At 42.4% G+C, this 23,795-nt stretch overlaps 1 protein-coding gene across 2 annotated transcripts; it reads left to right on the top strand.

Annotated features, from left to right (window-relative positions):
• The first annotated feature begins 1,708 nt into the window (after nucleotides 1-1,708).
• LOC122023544 (sucrose synthase 2-like) lies at nucleotides 1,709-14,383 on the top strand. Of its 2 annotated transcripts, none has more exons than XM_042581690.1 (16): nucleotides 1,709-1,858; nucleotides 2,474-2,610; nucleotides 2,714-2,843; nucleotides 2,928-3,100; nucleotides 3,164-3,359; nucleotides 3,437-3,555; nucleotides 3,683-3,899; nucleotides 10,055-10,150; nucleotides 10,236-10,409; nucleotides 10,510-10,626; nucleotides 10,713-10,879; nucleotides 10,957-11,181; nucleotides 11,265-11,583; nucleotides 11,662-11,906; nucleotides 11,995-12,133; nucleotides 12,222-14,383. In XM_042581690.1, the coding sequence occupies exons 2-16, from the start codon at nucleotides 2,513-2,515 to the stop codon at nucleotides 12,276-12,278; spliced, it is 2,472 nt and encodes an 823-aa protein (XP_042437624.1). In that variant the 5' UTR covers nucleotides 1,709-1,858; nucleotides 2,474-2,512; the 3' UTR covers nucleotides 12,279-14,383. The 2 variants fall into 2 exon arrangements, with proteins under 2 accessions (XP_042437624.1, XP_042437625.1); XM_042581691.1 differs by having other exon boundaries at nucleotides 1,710-1,858; nucleotides 2,928-3,079.
• The last annotated feature ends 9,412 nt before the right edge of the window (nucleotides 14,384-23,795 follow it).

Below are 23,795 nucleotides of genomic sequence, written 5' to 3'. Positions count from 1 at the left end.
GGTATAATTGCCTCGGACTAAAGTTTTTCTTGCAGGAAGGAGTCTGCTGGAAAACTTGGGTCCGGGCGCCCGGGAGGTACCCAGGCGCCCGGAGGCAAATTCTATCATCTTCGCATCGTCGCCACGTGGAGCCTCCTGGTTGGGTCGGCTACGTCATGGTCGAGGCGCCCTGAAGGTTCCAGGCACCCCGAGCCTCCTATATAAGGAGGGTCAAAGGCGGAGCTCTAACAACAACTCTGAATTCGATCTCTGGTGCTCCTGTGACGTTGCGAAAAGCTCTCCGACAAAGTCCCAGTTCGCTCTTTCCTTACTAATTGTCGGTTTTTATTTTTCCTAATTAATTCTAGCATTTCTGTACTTAATTCTTCTATAATCATTATTCGAATTAATTAGTGATTGCCCATCGAAAGCGCTCTTGTGTGCGGGCCTTAGAGTAGGAGTCGACACAGGCTCCGAACCAAGTAAATCGAGCTGTGTCAGCATTGTTCTTTTCGCTTATTCGTTTTCCGCTGCTTAACTCTTTGCGAAAATTTTTCGATATTCACACCCCTCTATCGAATGATCACGATCTAACACTTTTTGTCTGGTGTCTGGTCTTCTTGATTCGAACATAGAAGTCCCTACTTTCTTTGTTCGAGGTTAATATTGTACCCACATGGCTCAATCAGACCATAGCTCTTGTGCACAGTCGACGGTTAAACCTTCTGGCAGTCCAGACTCTGATACCAATTGTTGGATCGAAAAAAATTTAGATATCTCCACAATGACATGATATTGCTCACTTTGGGCCTAAACCCTGATGGTTTTACTCTTGGGCTCTACCCAAAAGGCCTCATGCCAATAGAGATATCTTTCTCTTATAAACCCATAATCTTTTCCATGTGTTTTCAATATAGGACTATGTTTGCAATCTTACCACCCCAACATAATTTATTATTTATAACTATGACTATTGTACCATGTTTTAAAATTTTTATACATAAATTATAATTAATAAAATATTCGTCAAAGACTATTAATCTACAACCGAATGTTCGAATAAAAAAGAAATATTTTTCTTTATATATGTTCTTTGTTGTTGGTAGGTTTCATTAATTAATTTTTGTAATGTGATGATTTTTTTATATATGTACTTATAATATCTAGTTAATTTCTGAATTTGTCCATGCTCACAAGGTGTATATCATGAGGTGGGTAGACTTTGATACGTTGTCCATCTTATGGTGCACACCTAGTGTAATTTTTTTTCCTTAATGATTTTTAAAATTTTCTTTGTTAAATGAGAAAGTAGTGTCGGCTGGCTTAGTTTGGATGTAAACGTTTACTCTGGTGAGTATGCAGTCTGGAAGTCCCCCACAACTCGCGTCAACTCCCCCTAAAAGAGAATATGATATTTCCTTTCGTTAGATTTGATTAATTTTAGTGAGACATAATCTACTTATAGTAGTAATAGTAACTTGTTAGATCATTGTTTCCATCTATCGAACATAAAACAATGGATTTCATAATTATTTCATTCTACCAGTGAACATAAAATAAGCACTAGTAAATTCTCGATTTAGCCGAGGAAGAACGCAGGTTTTCTCTTTATTTCTTTCTTTCCAAAAAAAAGAAAAACGTTTTCTTTTGCTCATGATAAATATTCAAGAAATGTTAAAATAATTGCTTGCTGGTGTGGCAGAACAGAAAAGTGTTGTAACAGAGAAACAGATCGAGATGGGCGAGAACAGGGCACAAAAATTTCCTTTAATTCCCAAAAGTGGGACCTTTTTCCATGTATAAAATGAGGGGGAGAGGGAGCCCCGTGCTCATCATCAACTCATCCCAACTCACGTTTATTTCATTCAATTGATCTCCGGTGCGTTAATTTTCTTTTTCTTTTTGTTTTTTTAAGTTCTTTATTTTGATTTTATTTCTAAGCTCCAGAGAGCTCGTCTGGCTTTCTTTCTCGCGGTAGAACTCTCTTCTTCTTGTTGTAAGATTTTTCTTTCATAAATTTATGTTCTCGGAAAGATACACACATTGAAAAACCTGCACACTGATGTTCATGGTGGAACAGAGTCGAAGGATAAATGCTCATTTACTAGCATTTGCATCGTATAATGAATTTGCACACGGTAAGAGTTCTGTATATTTGTTAATATTATTTTGTTGTTAAATGCTGAACTACCCCAAGAAAATCGAAGAGAAGGCAAAGGAAAACGGAAAAAGCAAGTTAAGCGTTTGAATCCCCTTCGTTTGGCTGGTTCTACACACGTTTCAGTTATGCCCGATGGATTCACTCAAAAGTTTTGACCTTTGTTTTTTGTTAGAAACTGCCAGTAACGCTTTGTTTTCAGATAAAATGGTTTACTCGTGTGATTGTTGCTGGATCATAACAGATCTCCATAACGGACACTGAATTCTGTACTGAATCCAGATCAGTTATCTCTGTCAACAGCAGCCTTGTTCACTGTGTTTGGTTACATTGCAGTGTGCGTTTCTGAAGCAATTGGAAAGATCACCGGAGACAATGTCTGAACGCGCCTTGGCTCGTGCCCAGAGTGTTCGGGAGCGCATCGGCGACTCCCTTTCGTCCCGCCCTAACGAACTCATCGCGCTCTTCTCAAGGTTTGATCCATTCCATCGCCCTGTGTTTTTTTTTAAAACACAATTAAAGAACTATTATGAAAGATTGGCCGTCACCTCTATCTGTTTCCTTTTACTCTGTCAGGTTCATTAGTCAGGGAAAGGGAATGCTTCAACCTCACCAGCTGCTGGCTGAATACGAAGCTGCATTCTCGGAAGCCGATAAAGCAAAGCTGAAGGACGGATCATTCGAAGATGTTATCAAGGCTGCACAGGTGCGTTATGAGCAACGACGGCAAGCATTCCTTTTGCCCCCTTTTCTCCGGCCGTTTAATTAACGTCGATCGGCTTCTGTTTAGGAAGCCATAGTCATTCCTCCATGGGTCGCTTTAGCTATACGGCCGCGGCCAGGAGTTTGGGAGTACGTTCGGGTGACCATAAGTGAGCTCGCCGTGGAGGAATTGACTGTGCCTGAGTACCTGCATTTCAAGGAGCAACTTGTTGAAGAAAAGTGGGTGATGATGAACATCGAGTTGAGTTTTCATTGTTTTCTACCAATTAACGTGCTTGTTAACAAACTTAATCTGCCTTTCAGTGGACAGAATGATGACTTTGTCTTGGAGTTGGATTTTGAGCCCTTCAACGCTTCGTTCCCTCGTCCCTCGCTATCTAAGTCGATTGGCAACGGCGTGCAGTTCCTTAATCGACACCTTTCCTCAAAGTTGTTCCAGGACAAAGAAAGCCTTTATCCCTTGCTGAATTTCCTCCGGAAGCACAATTACAAGGGCACGGTACTTGATTCTTGATCTCTAAGATATCGGATTAGCTCTCTATTATCCTTAGTTTAATTCTTTTCATGATATTGCAGTCGATGATGCTGAACGACAGAATTCAAAGTCTTGGTGCTCTTCAAGCTTCACTAAGGAAGGCGGAGCAATATCTTCTGAGTATCCCATCAGACACTCCATACTCCCAATTCAATCACCGGTACCTCTTGAAGAATGTTAAAAGAACATTTTACAAAGCTGAAAGATATATAAAGTTGGAAGTTCTTAATTATCTTTCAGAAGTTTGCGTTTGATCGATGATCGGACTTTTATTTTGTTGGCTTCAGATTCCAAGAGCTCGGACTAGAAAAGGGATGGGGAGACACGGCTCAGCGCGTGCATCAAAACATCCAATTACTTCTTGATCTCATGGAGGCACCGGATCCCTGCACCTTGGAGAATTTCCTTGGAATCATTCCGATGGTGTTCAACGTCGTAATCCTTTCTCCGCATGGCTACTTCGCGCAAGCTAATGTCTTGGGGTATCCCGACACTGGTGGTCAGGTATGGGTTAATCCTCATTCACGTAGACTTCGACCATATGAGATTCGGGCTATAAATGAGTTAAAGCAAGTCAAGCTTTATATATGTTGTTCTAGTTTTGTTTGAGAAGTTAATTGTTGCGGTGCGGAAAGCTCATCGTGATGACGCGGTGATAGAAATTAACCTCGCAATCAAGAGTGATGACATATGTCAAAGGCATCGTTAATTCTTGCGGAGATTAACATGAGTCAAAGGGTTTAACGGGAGTTATCCGATGAGGCCCCTCTATGTCTAAGTCACCAGGGAGTGCCAAATAGAGTAATAGAATGACAAAATAAAAAATGGAGTAGTAAAGACAATCATGCGATTAGATTATGATAGATACATAAAGACTAACGTCGCCCCCTTTATATAGGGAGAGAATCCAAAGAGATGCATCTTCTTAGAGAAAGCATCTCTTTATAACAGATGTTATGATAACCACCGCGTCCCTTTGCTTGGGAACTCAGTGATACCGAGTAGAATATAGATTATTTTGGGGCGTAAAGTTATAAAAGGAATAAGAAGAAACAAGAGAAAAATAACGAAATAAGAAGTAACTCAAGATAGGTTTTAAAAAAATCTTGTTGAGAAAATAAGAGCGAGAAATAAAGAACAAAAGAGATGTAGCCGTAACGTGGCTTAAGTGAAATCAATTGATTCAATATCAAAATAACGTGTCCCCAAACATCATCTAAACATAGGTTTATATAGCTCTCAAAACCTTCAAAAAAATCTAAATGGAAAAATAACCAACTAGACTTATTCCCTAAGATTTATGATAGATTAACTATCAAGATTCGGTTCCTAAGATTTAGGATAAAATTAAATATAAAAAATAAACTAAACTTAATTAACGGATAACTACTTAAAAAATCCTAATTTTGAATTCTCTCTTGCATCAGTCGCCTGGAGTTGAAGAGAACTCGTCCTCGAGTTTAGGGTGGGTGTATCCGGCTCTAGAGCACAATGACTTAGGTGTTTTACATTAAAAACATCAGAAGTTTTTAAATGGTTAGAAAGTTGCAACTTGTAGACATTGTCATTTATCTTTTCTAGTATCTCGCAAGGTCCAATCTTTCGATCTTTGAGCTTGTTGTATTCACCAACAGGGGAACGATCATGAGTTAATACAACCCAAACCATATTACCAATGTCAAAAAGAACCTGACGTCGATGCCATCTGCCCTTATCTTGTATTCGGTGTTGCTTTCTTGAATAGCTTGCTTAACCTGCTCATGAATAACTTGAAGATGCTCGGCCAACTCCTTAGCCTTGGGGTTAGTTTGTCCGGGACGTGAAATAAGGACTAAATCTAGTACTCCAGATGTGTTTCGTTCATAAACAACTTCGAAAGGACTCAAGCCAATGGTCTTGTTCTTTGATCTATTGTATGCAAATTTTGCTTGAGGTAAAACTAGATCACATTGCTTCAGTTTGGTTCCTGTGATGTCTCTCAGAAGATTTCCTAAGCTCCGATTCACTACCTCAGTCTGACCATTTGTTTGAGGGTGTTAGGCACTGCTGAAGTTTAGCTTTGTCCCTAGCTTTTCCCATAAAATCTTCCAAAATTGACTGATAAATTTAGTATCACGATCCGAAGTAATAGTTTGAGGAATACCGTGTAAACACACAATCTCTTTGAAGAAGAGGGTGGCAATCCGAACATCATCTATGGTTTTTCTGCACGCCATAAAGTGAGCCATCTTGGAGAATCGGTCCACCACAACTAGAATAGAATCAGCATTGGTGAGGGTTCCCTTAGTTTGCTGACAAACAAAGCAACGGTCCATAAAATGAGCTACATCACTAGTTAGCTTGGTCCAATAGAAGTCGGAAGAGATGAGGACTAATATCTTATCTCGGTCAAAGTGTCATTCGTTATGCAATTCACTGATAATGTGTTGCATATCCAAGAAAAATCCAAAGCCGACAACCTTAATGCTTATGGTAGTAACAGGGAAGAATGACAGCTTAGAGCATCTACAATACAATTAAGGCTCTTGGATTGATGTTTCAGCGTGAATGTGAACTCTGGAAGTGCTAGAACGGGTGCTTCGGTCATCTTTTCCTTCACCAGTTGAAAACTAGTTGTAGCCGCTTCAGTTCACTTAAACCCGTGCCCCTTGAGATACTCAGTGATAAGAGCAATTAAGGTGCTGAAATTCTGGATAAATCAACGATAGAAAGAGATCAGTCCATGAAAATTTCAGATGTCGTGAATGGTTTTTGGCTGCTGCCACTCTAAAACTGCATCTATCTTTGATAGATTTGCACGAACACCATCGGTAGACACTATAAATCCAAGAAACAAAACTGAGGTTGTGAAGAAAGAATACTTCCCATTGTTGATGAACAAGTGTTCCGCCTTTAGCTTCTTAAAAATAGTGCGAAGGTGATTAAGGTGCAAAGCTCGTGTCGGGCTACAAATGAGGATGTCGTCCAAGTATACAACCACGAATCTTCCCATGAAAGGTAGTGAGACTTGATGCGTGAATCTCATGAACGTGTTGGGTGTATTGGATAGTTTGAAAGGCATGACCATCCATTCATACAACTCATGTTGTGTCTTGAAGACGGTCTTCCATTTATCTTCGAGCTTGATTCGAATATGGTGGTATCCACTCCTAAGATCAATCTTGGAGAAGATCTTTGAACTGGAAAGTTGATCCAACATGTCATCTAAGCGAGGAATTGGAAATATATACTTCACCGTGATTGTGGTAATAACTCTACTATCAATACACATGCACCACGAACCATCTTTCTTTGGCACGAGTAGGGAAGGGATTGCACAAGGACTCATACTCTCACGAGTATAACCTTGTCTCAATAACTCCATAACTTGTCGTTGTAGTTTTTCAGCATCCTCAGGGCTAACACGGTATGTCGGCCGGTTAGGTAAGCTTGACCCCAGAACGAGGTCAATCTGGTGTTGAATGTCTCTCCTAGAGGAAAGTCCCGAAGGAAGGTCTTCAGCCATCAAATTAGCAAAGTCGGATAGGAGTTGTTGCACCTCAGCTAGTAGATCCAAGTCTAAGTCTATTTTATCACTTTTGTAAGGAAGCAAAGTATAGACCATGTCTTTGTGCATCATCTTGTTCAAAAATCTGGACATAGAAAGTAGTATAGAGTTATTAGTTACCAAATCTGAAGGGATTCCATCTCGTCCAGACTTCGAATAGAGTGCAACCACGTCAAAAGACCACGAACTCATCATCTTCCTTGTAAGTAGCCTCGATCGTCCTTCTTCTAGATTCAAAAGGAAAGTTAGTAGCTTTATTTTCTTCTCATTGTTGGACAAAACAATCTGTTGCTAGAGATTTTATGGAGTTAGCTGAATTTTAAAATTACACAGAATTTAAATTCAACTTACAATAGAGATGACCTGAGTGGATGATCTCAGGCTGTCAGCAGGGACTAGTTTCTGTTACGTACAGAAGAGCGGACTTAGTCGCCGAGCTGGCAGATCAGTCGAGCTGCAGGTCTGCGTTGCAGAGCGACTTGAGCAGGTCTGCAGAGCGGTCTTGATAGAACAGTCTTGACAGACTAGGTCTTGACAGAGCAGTCTTGTCAGACCAGGTCTTGACAGACCAGGTCTTGACAGACCAGGTCTTGACAGACCAGGTCTTGACAGGCCAAGTCTTGACAGAGCAGTCTTGACAAACAGGCCGACCGGGCAGACGAAGAGATCGATCGGGAAAACTGACCGAGGCTTGCGAGAGTTGCAGTTTCCTTGAAATAGATTCACCTCCACCTCCGGCTGTGCTTCGAGGCTTACTCAGGTCGTCTGTTTCCCAGGATACAACGGTTTGACCGTGATCCCTACCAAGCACTGGTGGTCACGGCGAATTGAGTGACACCCGATCGCTATCACGAGCACTCTGCCAAGCAGGAGTAGCACAACAGAGGAGGGGAATGAGGTGGATAACTTTTGCTCGCAGCCTCCTTATATAGGAGCTCAGATCAAAGACAACGGTAATGGTCGATTAATGACCATTACTAGTCGAGTAGTGAAACGTCTACTGTTTCACTCATTATTACTCGAACGTTTAGATTCTGCATTAATCTCAAACTTAATGCATCTGTTACAACAGCAAAAGGTTTACGTGGCAAAACGTGCCACGTTGGTTGTTCCACTTGGGTGAATTTTGCCCCGACTGGTCCGGCATTCGGTGAGCGCAGGTCGTGCCCACATACGAGTCAACATGGTTCAGTGCAATCCAGGCCTTGGATTTGCACCCTTCCCCTGCACACCCACGCGTGAGAGAGAGCCTCTCCCCATGCCTTTGTTCACATCCTCAATGCATGTGAATCAATATAAACCAACCATCATGCCATAAAACTCCCAATGTGAGACTAAAGTCTCATTCACAATGAAGCCTCTTTCCTCTTCTACCTCTTCTTCATTCACTTATATTCAACACTCGTAACAACTCCAAGGGGAACATAGCCATGTTGGATGGTACGAGATGATTGTGTCACTGGATGCTCCTACATCAGATACCCCAAGTTGAAAAGAACTTGTCATCGAGTTCAAAATAATGTCTTCAACATCCATAGTCTCCCTTTTCTTCACATTGTCTTCCGATACAGCACAAACTGCATCCTCAAATAAGACCAAAATCTCATGGTCATCACCATAGAGTACTTCGTCAACTTCATCATCAAATATCGGTTTGCCTAGTGCTTCGATCTCGTCTTTGTTGTAAATTGGATCACCGAATAATTCGATCTTGTCATCATCTTCGCTGCCTCCTGCAATTGGATGATCGAGAGAGTAGGACTGATCGTACTCGGTGTAGTGGAGGTTCGCATCCTCATGGTTGCCTCCGCCGCCATGAGAGGAAGGGGGGACGTAGAGGCACTGGGGAGTTGGTGTTCTCTCGAAGTTATAGGTGGTGGGGTGGTTGAACTCGTATTTCTCGAAATCAAACTTGTGCTTGGACAACTCTTCTCGATTGGAAATTAGAGATTTTTCAAAAGGGGAATAAAGGAACTTACAATATTTACGTTCTCGTGTCGGTAGACGTTGAGATAACTTTGTGACTTATCTCTGTAGATACTGAATCTCGTCTTGGGTGCTACGACCACAATGTGAGGCTTCCTCAGCCAGAACTTGCCTTTCACGATCATGACCACATCCACGACGACCCTCCATTGGATTTTAATGGGCTCTGATACCAACTAACGTCGATCAGAATATAGATTATTCTAGGGCGTGAAGTTATAGAGGGATTAAGAAGAAACAAGAGAGAAATAACGAAATAAAAAGTAGCTCAAGATAGGTTTTAAAAAAATCTTCTTGAGAAAATAAGAGCGGAAAATAAAGAACAAAAGAGATGTAGCCGTAATGTGGCTTAAGTGAAACCAATTGATTCAATATCAAAATAACTTGCCTCCAAACATCATTTAAGCATAAGTTTATATAGCTCTCAAAATCCTCAAAAAAATCTAAACAGAAAAATAATCAACTAGACTTATTCCCTAAGATTTAGGATAAATTAACTATCAAGACTCGATTCCTAAGATTTAGGATAAAATTAAATATAAAAATTAAACTAAACTTAATTAATAGATAACTACTTAAAAAAATCTTAATTTTAGATTCTCTCCTGCCTCACTTAAGAGGTTGGAAAGTCAGGAAGCCAAAAATTCTCGAGGTCAGCAAGTGAAATCGGTTTGGCTCGGTTGGTCAGAGATGGTTGATATGCCACATGAAGTTTGACCACATCCTGAATTATGTAATATCATGTTACATAATTCTTCTGTTATGACTCCTACTTGGACTTACCTCCGCATCATTAATCATGCCTATAGGTTAAGCGAGTCTAAAATTAATCGAGTTGTTAAATTAATTAGTTTGATTTTTTTAGTTTGATTACTTGAGCTTTCAATTGGAGTTTGTTTTATTGTTTAATTTTCTTTTACAATTTTAAACTTGTTTAGTTGATTGTTAAACTTATATTCTAAGATTGTTAGTTCGTTTTGAGAAATTTTATAAAAGATTTATTAATGAATATATATGATTCATAATTTTAGTTTATAAATATTAACGAGTATCTTAATTATGCCAAAAGTTTGTTCATTTACAGCCCTATATGAGATGCGTTTCAAGCAAGTTGTCTTAATTGCAGGTTGTTTACATTCTGGATCAAGTCCGTGCCTTGGAGAACGAAATGCTGCTCAGGATCAAGCAGCAAGGACTCGACATCACACCTAGAATTCTCATTGTAAGCCTTGAATTACTTAATGCGCATAAACTGGCTCGTTTTCTATGTCATTGATATATATATTCACACTCTCTGGACGATGCAGGTGACCAGATTGCTTCCTGATGCAGTAGGCACTACTTGCGGACAGAGACTTGAGAAAGTTCTTGGAACCGAGCACACTCACATTCTTCGAGTCCCATTTAGAAGTGGGAATGGAATTGTTCGCAAATGGATCTCTCGTTTTGAAGTATGGCCTTTCCTAGAGACCTACACTGAGGTAAACCTCAATAGAACTGTAAATGGCATGAGTAGAGCTACCCTTTTAAGCTTTAATTTCACGCCAAGATTCATCGAGTTCTTTTGAATTTCGACTGTAGGACGTCGCAAATGAGTTGGCAGGAGAGCTGCAAGCAATCCCTGACCTGATCATTGGCAACTACAGCGATGGCAATCTAGTCTCCACTTTGCTGGCACACAAATTAGGAGTAACTCAGGTCTGAATTCTTACAATTGGTGCGTCGAATTTAATTATATACGCGGATTGTCGATGTTTGTTTAATTTTCCTGTTTATGCATGCAGTGCACCATTGCCCATGCACTGGAGAAAACCAAGTATCCTAACTCAGACATTTACTGGAAGAAGTTTGAGAATCAGTATCACTTCTCATGTCAGTTCACAGCTGATTTGATCGCCATGAATCATGCTGACTTTATCATCACTAGCACCTTCCAGGAGATTGCCGGAAGGTATCATTAATTCTTCTGCAAAATCTTAAATCCTTTTTGGCAAGTGAGAAGACTCACCATATTGTAAATGATTTCAGCAAGGATACTGTTGGGCAGTACGAAACTCACACTGCCTTTACTATGCCTGGGCTCTACCGAGTTGTTCACGGAATCGACGTCTTTGATCCAAAGTTTAACATTGTCTCCCCTGGAGCCGATATGTCCATCTACTTCCCGTGCTCGGAGACGAGCAAGAGACTCACTTCTCTCCACCCTGAGATTGAGGAACTGCTCTTCCATCCGGAAGACAACACTGAGCACAAGTAAGCACGAACCGATCGAGAAACAGATTCGGTCAGTACGTACTCTTCTTCGATTTGGCTACTGACTCAAATTAAGCGCGCAGGGGCATGCTTAAGGACACCAAGAAACCCATTATTTTCTCCATGGCGAGGCTGGACCGAGTAAAGAACCTGACAGGCTTGGTCGAGTTCTATGGCCGAAATGAACGCTTGAAGGAGCTGGTGAACCTTGTGGTCGTGTGCGGAGACCACGGAAAAGAATCCAAGGACAAGGAGGAACAGGCGGAGTTCAAGAAGATGTACGATTTGATCGAACAGTACGACCTCCACGGACACATTCGCTGGATCTCCGCGCAGATGAACCGTGTCCGCAATGGCGAGCTCTACCGATACATCGCTGACACAAAAGGAGCTTTTGTTCAAGTACTTACTACTCCAATTCCCCTTGAAGTTGAATTTACATACTTGACAAACCTTTCTCTTCCTCGCTTCTTTTCTTAGCCTGCCTTCTACGAAGCCTTCGGACTCACCGTCGTCGAAGCCATGACTTGTGGTCTGCCGACGTTTGCGACTGTTCATGGAGGACCTGGAGAGATTATTGTAGATGGAGTATCAGGCTTCCACATTGATCCTTACCAGGGCGACAAGGCTTCTGAGATCATTGTAAATTTCTTTGACAAGTGCAAGGAAGACCCGTCTCACTGGGAAAAAATCTCGCAAGGAGGGTTACGAAGAATCGAAGAGAAGTAAGATCCCGGCCCTCATTCTCACTCGCAAGTCTAATTTGTAGTAAAGATCATCTATTGCCTGATATATTCAAATGAAACAAACCAGGTACACATGGAAGCTCTACTCAGAGAGACTGATGACACTGTCCGGAGTCTATGGTTTCTGGAAGTACGTCTCCAATCTCGATAGGCGTGAAACTCGTCGATATCTCGAGATGTTTTACGCTCTCAAATATCGCAATTTGGTAAAGTCCACACACCTGAGCTGATCTATTTGCTCCATGAGGTTACTGAATTATTCTACTAATGTTGGCATTGTATTTATATTTTCAGGCTGACTCTGTTCCTCTTGCAGTTGATGGAGAAGCTGCTGTTAATGGCAGCAAGTAGTTCCATCTTGCATCTATCTGGGTTGGTTTGTTTGGATTTCTCAAACTTAAGGAAGAGGCTAGCTTTATTAGATATGATCAATAATTTCCTTAATCTGTGCAAGGTCATTGGTGGGGTGGGGGGAGTTATTGTCTTTGAAGTTATCAAAATGTTGTCTTACAGACTGTTGTGGTTGTGCTGCAATAAAGTAGCTTCCTTTGTCACAAAAAACCTTCCATTTAATCCCCATAATTTACATCAATATTCCACAATTATCAAACAAGCACAACCCAATCCAACACTTACCTTATCTTTCTCTGTTCTGATCAAGTCTCAATCCATGGCTATAAGTTCAATCTTGAGCAAAATTTACACAGTCTGAGAGTTCAAACACCACTGGCTAGTGACTTGAATATGAGGTTCTTTACATTCGTACATGTAGCACATTAATCAACATTAATTCTCTCCATGAAGATATTTTGGACAATGGTGTAACAGTTAGGCCTTTCAAGTAATTAATCAGATATTTAAGAATAGAATCTTAGCATACTGTAAGGATTTTCCTCTAGTTGAATGACAACTCTAAGAATATTGACCATTTGGATAGAGATCTGTGAGCACTTCCCGATTTATTCTAGTGGTCGATAAGAAATTTTCATAGGACTAGACCAATTATCTCTAGAATTAATTAATTCGAATAGTTAAATACTTGGATGGAATGACCTATCATAGTTCTGTAATATTAGACTACAATGAGTTGTCAATGTAGAGCTCTTCTCTTAAAAATCAAAGTATAGGAAGAGTACATCTTTCTGTTGGTGATCAACATGCGATCTTGCTCCCATGTCAACTCACTAATCTCCTAGGGTATAAACCATGTTACCTTCGAATAGTAATATTGGCGTAAGAATTAAATGAGATCTAACATTCCAATCATAAGAGAATTTGGCTCAAGATGTGCATTTAATCTTGGGCCTTTTGCTTTTGTTTTTTTGGTTATGGGTTGGATTTGGTCATTCTTAGGGTGCCTCCTCTTCTTGTTAGTTTTTGGCTTTAGGGTTTGATTCATGTGGATACTAAATGGCATATATATTGATTCTGTCCGAAAGCGTGAAGTTGGAAGGTTGGGGAGGTGGCGGCTCCGCTGACTGGCTGTGGACCCCCCTTTATAAACGTCAGTGCCGAGCCAGGGTAGGGGTCCTTGGCGTTGGCCCTCCGATGCTCAAGTCAATCATCGTAAACAGGGGTGGAACTAGAAAAAAAATTCAGGGGGGCTGAATTGTATAGATATTTTTTTGTGCGACTAAATAAAAATATTTAATAATTAAAATTTTACATCAACTTTTGCATAATATACGATGTTGCAGAAACTATACACATGAAGTCTGAAATCTAACTGACAAAGAAGTTAAGCTCTAGCCTATTCATTTCCAGTGTGTCGATCCCTCCAAGGCTCTAACTCTTGCATAATATACGTTGCTGCAGAAACTACAGCCAAATAAACATGAACGTCACTTACATAAATCATAATATGCATGAAATTCTCATAACAAATAGTGTAGAACATAGCAAAAAAAGAGGTTCAATTTTGAGGAATCAATGATAAACAAAGAACACTTTAATAACAAATATTTCTGCCAATATAGAAGCAATAAGAAATAGTTGTACATCTCATTTTGCAACCCACTTGATAACTAACAACATGAAACACTCTCCATGCAAAAGCTATTAGCCTATTAAGTTAATCGCAACCAATTGATCTTGTTGAATACTTAGGATTCTCATTTATACCATATAACAGACTGAATACTAATACTTATAATATGTGATTGAAATGATATTGTTAGAGTTTACCAAGAATCCAAGAGACTAGAACCTGAGAACCTTTCCCTTGTCCCACTTAATACTCGACCGAATCTCCATAAGACCATAACCTGATAAATTAACATTGAGAACATTTGATCTAATTTGTAAGAAAAAAAAACTAGAAGTTTAGGAAAGATTAGTCTACCTTTCTTCCATAGGTGAGCTTCATTTCTGGGTTGGCACAGAAGTCTGCGACGACTGACGAGTCGGTACAAAAGGAGATAATTGGATTCTACGAGACTGCATTCGTTGAAAATGTGGTAATATTTGCTCATTTTTAATTGTAGAAAAACATATCCTTTTCAATATATACAACTAGATTATCATTCATCCATTTATCTCCCATTCTATTGCGTAAATCAGTCTTGACAGTCTTCATTGCAGAAAAAACTCGTTCAACCGAAGCAGTTGCAACTGGTAAAACTAATGCCAACTCTATCATACGATAAACCAATGGGAACACCAAATGTTTTTCAGTCTCAACCAATTTCTGAGCAAGAATTCCCAAGTCATCAATTGAAGAAAAGTAAGGATCATCCCGCAGATTATAAAAGCAACTCATAAGTTGTTGTTCCAAAAATAAATAATCAGTACCACAGAAGTCCTCGGGATAAAAATCGGCAAGATGGATGAGTTTGTGAACATCAAATTGAGAGAAAGAATTTCTTGGATGAAGACATGATATGCAACCAAGTAATTCCGTACTAACTTCTGAAAAACGATTATTCATCTCTTGTATAATTAAATCAACAACCTAACATTCAAATTTACAACCATGATAACATTAATAATCAATGAAATCTCTTTAACAAAAAAATAGATTTTTAGAAATAATACCTAACAAAAAATTTCCACACGATAATGATGAAAATTGATGATGAGTTGCCCTCTACGCCTGCCATGACCACGAGTTAGCATGTTGTCCTCCATATCAAGTATTGGAATCATATTCAATTCACAAAATGTGTTAACTTGTTCCAAAATTATCTGCCATCCATCTTCCCTGAAGTCTTGTAGTTGACATTTCACACTTTTAACCAAGGACATGGCTTGAACAATATTTTGATCCCCTTGTTGTAGGGAAAGTGATAACTCATTTGTAATTCCCAATATATACTTCATCAAATGTAACACAAAAATAAATTGATAACTCTCCATCTTCTCAATTAAACCTGCAGCAACACCTTTATTCGCAGAATAAGAGGCATCATCATGTATATTTCCTAACACTTCTATCACTAAAGACCACATAGAGCATAAACAAAGTAATGTTAAGTAGTGTGATCCCCAACGAGTATCTCCAGGTCTTGCTAAATTAGTTTCTTGATTTTTTCCTTTTCCACTAGTAATTTCTCTACTTTCCAATTCAGCAATTATCTTATCATGTTGAATCTTTCTAAGTTGATCTCTCCTCTTACAAGATGCTCCAGATATATTCACAATCATAGTTATATACCCAAAAAATTCACTCACAGTAAAATTGTCATGGACAACAGCAACAAGAACTAATTGGAGTTGATGAGAGAAACAATGAACATACATTGCAAATGGATTTTCTTATAGTATCAAGGATTTCAATCCATTAAACTCGCCACGCATATTTGAAGCTCCAACATATCCTTGGCCTCTCAATCTAGATAATGATAAACCATGTTCGACAAATAAAGCATCAATAGCCATTTTCAAAGAATGAGAACTAGTGTCAGACACATGCACAACCGCAAGAAATCGTTCAATCACACATCCTTCTTTATTCACATACCTCAAAAAACTCTCATATGCTCATTCACTGAACTGTCCCGAGCCTCATCAACCATCAAAGAAAAGAATTTATCTCCAATATCATTAATTATAGCAAGTGTGATCTCTGAAGCACAAGCACGCGTTAAATCCTTTTGAATTTTTAGGGAAGTCAATTGATTGTTTGCAGGAGCATTTTGTTTTATAACTTTAGAAACCTCTTCATTTCGTTGATTATACCATTCAAGAAACTCAAGAAAATTACCTCTATTTGAAGAACTAGTTGACTCATCGTGTCCTCGAAAAGGTAACCCTTGCTTCAATTGAAAGCGTGTCACATCCAACATTGCTGTTAAACGAGTGCGATAATCAATTTTCATATCGCGACTATGTACTCGTAAAATATTCCCCACACTATGCCTTTGATCTTAAAAAGCCTCAAACTGTATTCTAACTTCATTGTGACAGCTATTCACGATCCCCATATGACAATTGAATCTTTCTAATGACCTTTTCCAATTGTTGTATCCATCTTTTATAAAGGCATTATCTACATTTTCTTTATTTAACGGTTTGAAAGATAACACCAAAAACAAAATGCAGCATCTTTTGATATGCTATACTCTAGCTATGTATATTTTTGATACCAAGTTTCTTGAAAACTTCTTTCTTGATTACCAAAAGTTGTTTTCGGATACACATGACCATTTGGTTGACAAGGCCCTCGGAGCACATACTCTCTTCGAGCTTGATCTCGAATAGCAATATCAAATTCTTCAATTGGTTTTCGTAATCCCGGATCACTAACAATATCATCCAAATTTAATTCTACACGGGATTGACTTTCCACTTGTTCAATAACATTCGGCTCATTAGAGGAGCTAGAGCCCGAACTACGAGTTCGTTTAAAAAATCTCTCTATATCCTACACAAATAAATAACTAAAAATAAATTATGTAATGAAAAAATATATGTTAAACAGTTGAACTAAAACTTTAATAAACTACCACTACCAAGTACCAATATAATAGAATAGTAATGGAAAAGTAAACTACAAATGCAATTCTGTACATTTTGTAAAAAAAAATCAAATAATAATGGAAAATTACCAATCTAATAAAAAACTAAATTTCAATGGTAAGTAAAATGGTATTCTACATTTCCAAAAAAAATTAAATTGTAAAAAAAAAATAATAATAAAACACAACAAATCTAAGTTCAAACCTTATGGAAAAATGACGTTGGAGCTTGGAGCCTTAAAGATTCGGTTGCCGACTTGCCGGTTGGAGATTGGAGACTACTGCCGCCGCTTGCCTCTTGGTTGTTCGCGAACGAGACCGCGGGTCCGCGACTCCACCGAGGGCCCGAGGCTCAGAGGCATCGACTACCACACTTGGAGACTTGGTTGGAGGATTGGAGCCTTGGAGAGAGGAAGATGTTAGGGATTTAGGGTTTCTTTCCACCGTCGTTCACTCGTTCTGCGAAGGAGCAGCGAAGAGGGCAAATCGGCAATTGGCAAAGAATTAAAGAAAAAGAAAATAAAAGCAAAGGACGTGTTTAATGTTTTTACTTTTTTTTTAAAAAATTATTTTATTTATTTAATGTTGCGCACTTGGACCCACTTACTAAGTTATATCTTATTTAATTAAAAATGCTATGAAAAAAAAACACCTCCTTTATCTTGGCACCGCACCTGCACACACCGCACAGACGCAGTGGCATAGGCGAGCAGCGCCGCAGGCCCGCAGCGGCACCGCGCCTACACCGGCACTGGCAGCAAGCGTCGACTCGTCGTGGCCCGTGGGCGGCGTCCAGGTGGGGGGAGGCTGAAGCCTCCTCAGCCTCTATGGACCCCTCCCTTTATATAGAGTCCTAGTGGGCAGCGCGCACGCTTCTCGAGGTATGAACACACTCTCCCATGTGTCTCATGAAAGGGCCTTGTCAAGAAAGTACGTCTAATACCATACCTTGACAGGACATGCATATCCCTGACGCGACGGTAGAAGCTTCTGTCGTACGATCCGCTTGTCGACCATGCCTCGTGTCAACGACACTATCTTCCAAAAGGATGTCGAGAAATACTACAGTGATCCCATTACTTGGCTGAGCGGGGTAGCCGCTAGCTCGACCTGGACTCCGCTCCATCCATGGCTAGCTCTCGCTGCTAGGCCGAGCAGGTAGCTAATCGATCGGGACTTCTCCGCTCTGTCGGCCTCCGTGGTTATTCTATGCGGTGACCGTGTAGTAATATATGTTCGCCCGTTCAGACCAACTATGTGATTTCCCTCGGCGTCCTGCTGTTCTATATTGAGCGTCGACTGTCTTGCGTATCATCCTGAGCTGGAATGGGGGTTGGCTTGGACCCATCTCCTGTCGGTCGGGACCTAACCGCCCGACCGGCCATTGCAATTGTCCTCCGTTCGGTCCTTTGACACCCGACCATTGACCACCTTGACTTTGACCTCCACCCTGGCAGTTGACCTCGTGCCAGGTAGGCCTCCATCGCCGCATGACAATCCACCCCTCAAGTCTAGTTGAAGGAGGCTGCAAGTCCGACTGACTGGACCAGTAGAGTCTTCGATGGCTTCCATGCCTTTGCCGTTTGGCTTCACATTGCCAGACTGGTATACAATTGCCACTCAGCCCAAGCCCTTCGAAGCAAACCGTGCTTCGGCTGTTTGGCTGTGTGATAATTGCTTACCCGTGCCACTCGGGCAACACTTGGAGAAAAATCATTGTTCTTGCGCTCTTTGGTCGAGCACCCTGACGTCATCCAAATTTCTCGAAGATCGTGTAGATCTCTGATCATTATGGTCGAGCACGCGACCATACCTTTTAATTAAGCCTCATTAATGTTGTCCGATGATTGAGCACCATGTGTCCTCCTTTCTGCCACTGCACGTTTGACGTGACAGACAGATATCTGCTGGTGACGTGATAGACGTTTTTTTGAATTCGACGGCCGGATCTCCACTTAGTTTTTTGCAACCCTAGATCGGACGGTCCAGGATGGTCAATCGTGAGGTTTACAAACCTCGCGTACTTCGGCGCCTTGCTCACATCACGTGCCTTCATCTTCGAACTTCCCAGCGACGTTTCGCTTCTTCTGTCTCTTCAGCGATCCTTTCTGTAAGACTCTTCATCTTTTCATTCAAATCTCTTCGTTGTTCTTCGTCATCCTTGTTTCCTATGGCAAGCTCCTCCCAGCCCCTTGCCTCTGTCCTTGGGCTCTAGTACACCTCCACCGAGTCTAGGTTCAACGGGGGCGACGCTGAGAGTTTGATATTTGCTTACGAATTTCCATCTGACTATCAAATCGTTCTTTCTTCTGCTTCTGACCGGCCACATAAATCACCATCGGGGTTTTTATGCTTCTTTAGGGACCAGTTCACCGCCGGTCTGTGGTTCCCTATCCACCTTTTTTTTTGTAGTTTGTAAATCTTTTCCCATTTCTCTCCATCAATTAGTGTTGAACTCCTTTCGGCTGCTGTACAGGGTCGTCGTCCTATTCCGCCTGCACGACATTCCTCTGACTCCTCGACTCTTCCATTATTTCTATTATCCAAAATTGTCCAAGCTAGGAATTTTTCTCTTCCAAGCTCGAGTAGGCCTAGTCTTATTTGATAAGATGTCGTCCTCCAACAAGCATTGGAGAGACTACTTCTTCTTCGTACGTTTTCCCAAGCAGCCAAATTCCTCGATCAGCTGGCAGCTTGAAGTGTTGAACCCTCTAGAGCTCAAGAAGTACAAGAGTCGATCGGACTACCTCCATGCAGCCTCAAGCTTGGCCGGTCATAAGTACCACATCCACAAGTTGCTGTTGGAGGGCATCCTCTATGTGATCGGCTTAAGCCCGATCCGCACGAAGCTTCCGTCCAGCCTAGGTATGCTCTTTCTTCTCCCAACCTTTGAATCTAATTAATTTTTCCTCCTTTTGTGCATCTCGAATAATGTTATGAGCGCATTTGGCAAGCAAGTGCAAGCTCGTGGACACAGAGATCAACGTTATGGCCGTGGCCGAGCTGGAGAGTCGCAACCTACAGCTGGTCGGCTCCCATGAAGATCCGCTCGACGATGATGAGGGAACACAAGTGCTGGGGAGTGGAGGGGGAGCCAGCCAAACAGCAGCTAGTGGAGTGGCAACTACTGCTGACCTTCCGCCCGAGCGACCGTCAATGATTTCGATCTCGGTCACTTCGGAGTCAGCTACCTCCGGAGAACCCCTACGACTAAGGAAGAGACACCAAGCGGAAGGATCCTCCTGATCTGCAACTTCTGCCTTGCAGACTCCAACAATGGTCGTCTCCCGACCCTCCTCCGAGCGGGGTGAGACCTCCCTTCTGCCTCTTGAATAGGGAGTCATGGAACTCCCTGCGTCCTTATCATCCGACCAGACATCATCGCTGTCTGGGTTGCCTCAAGGGATGATTTGCGTGCTGCCGATCACATTCATGCCATCACCTTTGCCAGCGGTGCAGGTGTACCGCATCCGACCAGTTTCAGCGTCCCGGTCTTCTGGCAGGGCAACTTCAGACCCCTCTGCCCTGAACAGCCAGAGGTAAATAACAGCAATCATCCATCTACCGATGGACAAGTATCGCTGTGTGGATGACCCAGCGTCCCTCACCCCTGAGTATCAGATCAATATTCAAGGGTCGCTCACATAGATATGGGTTGATGCCTGAGCTTGCGCGGCGGTTATCTCTCCGGGAGAGCTCACCAATAGTCACACCCAGATGTCCACTGGGGTATGTACGCTGCTTTTATATTTACTTTTCATCCATTTGACTCTTACACATTTCTTTTTGCTGTAGTTATGGGTTGAGAGCCTGTCTATATGCCATAGACACGCTTATTTGGAGCACGAAGTCCAGCAGCTATGTGCTCCGAGAGGCCAATCAACTGCTTCACAGGCGCAGGTGGAGCAGATGAGCACCGAAGTGGCCCGATTAAGGGTCGATCTGAATAAGAGCTCCGAGCTGCTGGAAACGAAGAGGGGAAAAAGCGCTGAGCAGGCTACACAATTGGCTTGGCTTAATAAGCAGGTCACCTCATTCAAGGCAAAGATCTAGTCGGCCAACACCAGGAAGCTTCGGGCCATCGAAGACCTGAAAATCAAGAACAAAGAGTTTTGGGTGTTGGCTCAGAACCTGAAGGAGGTGGAGGCCTCATTGAACACTGAGTGAGAAGGCATGTCGGCCAATCAGTCTGCAGCGAAAGCCCAGCTCGACGCCAAGGATGAGGAGCTAGCCAAGTTGAAGGCGGAGCTGGAGGCATCCCGAGCAATCTCGAGACTTATCAGGGTGGTGAGTCCAACCGGTTTGAGCTCATGAAGCAAGCCTACCTTCAATGATAAGGTCACTGATCGTGCACTTTGTCTTTTCAACCTTGTCATCGACGAGAAGCTCGACTAACTGAAGAGCGGCGGCCATATTCCGACCATCCTGACGAGCAAGGTCATTAGCCGAGACAAGATGACCGAATCGCTGCCCAACAATGTGCTCGACTACCTTGAGTGAGCCTGCTCCTACTTTATTATTTTTTGTATTGCCCTTCTAACCTTGTAAATACTATGCAAGTGTTAATGAATGGTCAGCCGTTCAGCAAACCTTTTTATTTGATGTCACTCCTTCTACGTCGTTCGACGCTTCTTTGTTGTATTTTTTGTTGTTTGTCCCTATCTTACCACTCAGGATCGAGTAGGACTATGAATCGCTTACCATTTTGCGTAGCGAAAAACTTCGAAGCGTGGCTCCGTGGCCCACCGGTCGGTGTTGTACTACTCACTTGGGTAAGCCATTTTTCGTTGGTCTCGGGTTTATAGCCGCCGTTCAGTTGTTGGAATCGTAGACTTGGATTTAAGGTCATTGCTTGACCGTTAACATACGTAGACAAGGATTTAAGGTTTCCGCTCGACCATTGACGAAGACCAGGGTTTAACATCGCCACTCGACGGTTGATGAAGACGAGAGTTTAAGGTCGCCGCTCGACCGCTAATGATGATAAGGGTTTAAGGTTGCCGCTCGACCGCTGATGGTGACAGGGGTTTAAAGTAGCCGCTCTACCGTCGGTGAGGACTAGGGTTTAACGTCGTCGCTCGACAGTCGGTGAAGACAAGGGTTTAACGTCGCCACTCGACTGTCGGTGAAGACTAGGGTTTAACGTCGCCGCTCGACGATCAGTGAAGACTAGGGTTTAACGTCGCCTCTCGACGGTTGCAATGCGCAAACAAGGGTTTATAGTCACCGCTTGACTTTTAACTTGGCCGATCAGCTCTAGAGTCTGGAAAACTTTGTGTTTTTATTCATGTTTGTTCTACATCTAGAAGGCACACATACACTTATACAGGTACATCTATATTTGCTCATGCACCTCCTTGTTGCAGCCAACGGCGTGGATCTCGAGTCGCCGGGCGTGCGCCTTGCTTGTTTGGAATCATCGTCGGTCGGCCCACTAGCAATCATGTTATTTCTCCCTGAACGGAGTTGCTCCTGTCCTCTTCCTCTCGAACTAAAGGTTCACTTCGTTCGATAGAGGCTCGGATAGGACCCTGATCGTCCCTTCTCTAAGATTGATGATAGCGTGGCTCGACTATCGTCCTTTCTTCTTCTTTTCGCCCGGCTGATCAGTGCTTGTGTCGTCGATCAGGAGATGGTGGTCGACGACGACATTCTCCATGGGGCGGCCGACTATCTACCGGTGTTAGGTCGTAGCAATCTCAGGTGTTGTGGGTTGGTGACTGGTGGATGGAGCAAAACATTGGCTTCCACACCCTGCCTTTTGCTGCCTTTGGGTGACCGGTTGCCACATGCTGCATGACATGCGTTCTGGGCTCGTGATCTGGTTGTGATCCCCCCCTCGATTGGGGGCCCTTGGGTGGCTAATATATTTTCGATTGGCCCCTCCTTTCTTCTGGCCTTTTGGACTTCCTCCAGGTTTATGTATTCTGTTGCCCTCCTCTGCAAGTGGTCGAAGTCCCTCGGCAGCTTCCGAATGAGCGATCGGAAGAACTCCCCTTCGGTGAGCCCCTGGGTGAAGGCATTCACTAATACATTTGAGGAGACTGTTGGGATGTCCATGGCCACCTGATTGAAGTGCTGGATGTAGGCCCTTAGTGCTTCTCTAGGCCCTTGCTTCAACAAGTTTACGCTCGTCTTCTGGTGACGATGACGACTGGCGAAATGGTGTAGAAATATCGCTTGGAAGTCTTTGAAGTGGTGGATTGAGCCGATCGATAATATCCTGAACCACCGTTGTGCCGACTCAGAGAGAGTGATGAGAAAGACTCGACACTTTACCCTGTCAGTGTACTGGTGGAGTGTTGCCGTATTGTCAAACTTGGTCAAGTGGTCGTCCGGATCGGTGGTTCCATTGTATTCCCCGATTGCCAATGGAGTGTAGTGCTTTGGCAGAGGGTCGTTCAAAATCCTCTCAAAAAATTGTTGATTGATTCGCTTAGGTGAATCATCCTCCCTGGGTTCCTTCCCTTTCCTTGCGTCTTGAACGGACGCATCGTCTAAGGAAGATCCCCGGTCCTTGTCCGTTCGACCCCGTTTCTCTGGTGGGGTCCTGAACAGCGCTCGGTGGAACAGGTTGAGCGCATTGGGCGCTTCCCCAAATGTGCCAGCCGGTCTCTTGTTGTTACCCCGAGTGGATACTCGATCCGCTTGGTCACCGTGTTCATCTCATCGACTGACGGCTGATATCGCGGGCTCGACCAACGCCTATTGTTGTTGTTACTCCACTATTTTGTCGCTCGGGCTTGTATCAACATGTCGAGCTCCTCTTGTGTCAGTGTCACTATGGCGAATCATCCAGTGTCTTTTATCTTTTCGTTCGAATGCAAGTTGTGTTCCCATAGACGGTGCCAAATGATCTTGTCTGAAAGCGTGAAGCTGGAAAGCTTGGGAGGTGGAGGCTCCGCTGACTGGC

This window comes from Zingiber officinale, chromosome 9B (assembly GCF_018446385.1).
Source record: "Zingiber officinale cultivar Zhangliang chromosome 9B, Zo_v1.1, whole genome shotgun sequence".
Lineage (NCBI taxonomy): Eukaryota > Viridiplantae > Streptophyta > Magnoliopsida > Zingiberales > Zingiberaceae > Zingiber > Zingiber officinale.
The sequence above is the reverse complement of the archived record's forward strand: the minus strand, read 5'-3'. Positions and strand labels throughout refer to the sequence as shown.

Excerpts from the sequence above, each read along its gene's own strand:
- LOC122023544 (XM_042581690.1), top strand. The coding sequence starts at position 2,513 with ATGTCTGAACGCGCCTTGGCTCGTGCCCAGAGTGTTCGGGAGCGCATC. Across the intron at positions 2,844-2,927 it reads ATGTTATCAAGGCTGCACAG|GAAGCCATAGTCATTCCTCC; the intron begins GTGCGTTATGAG and ends GCTTCTGTTTAG. Across the intron at positions 11,584-11,661 it reads CAAAAGGAGCTTTTGTTCAA|CCTGCCTTCTACGAAGCCTT; the intron begins GTACTTACTACT and ends TTCTTTTCTTAG.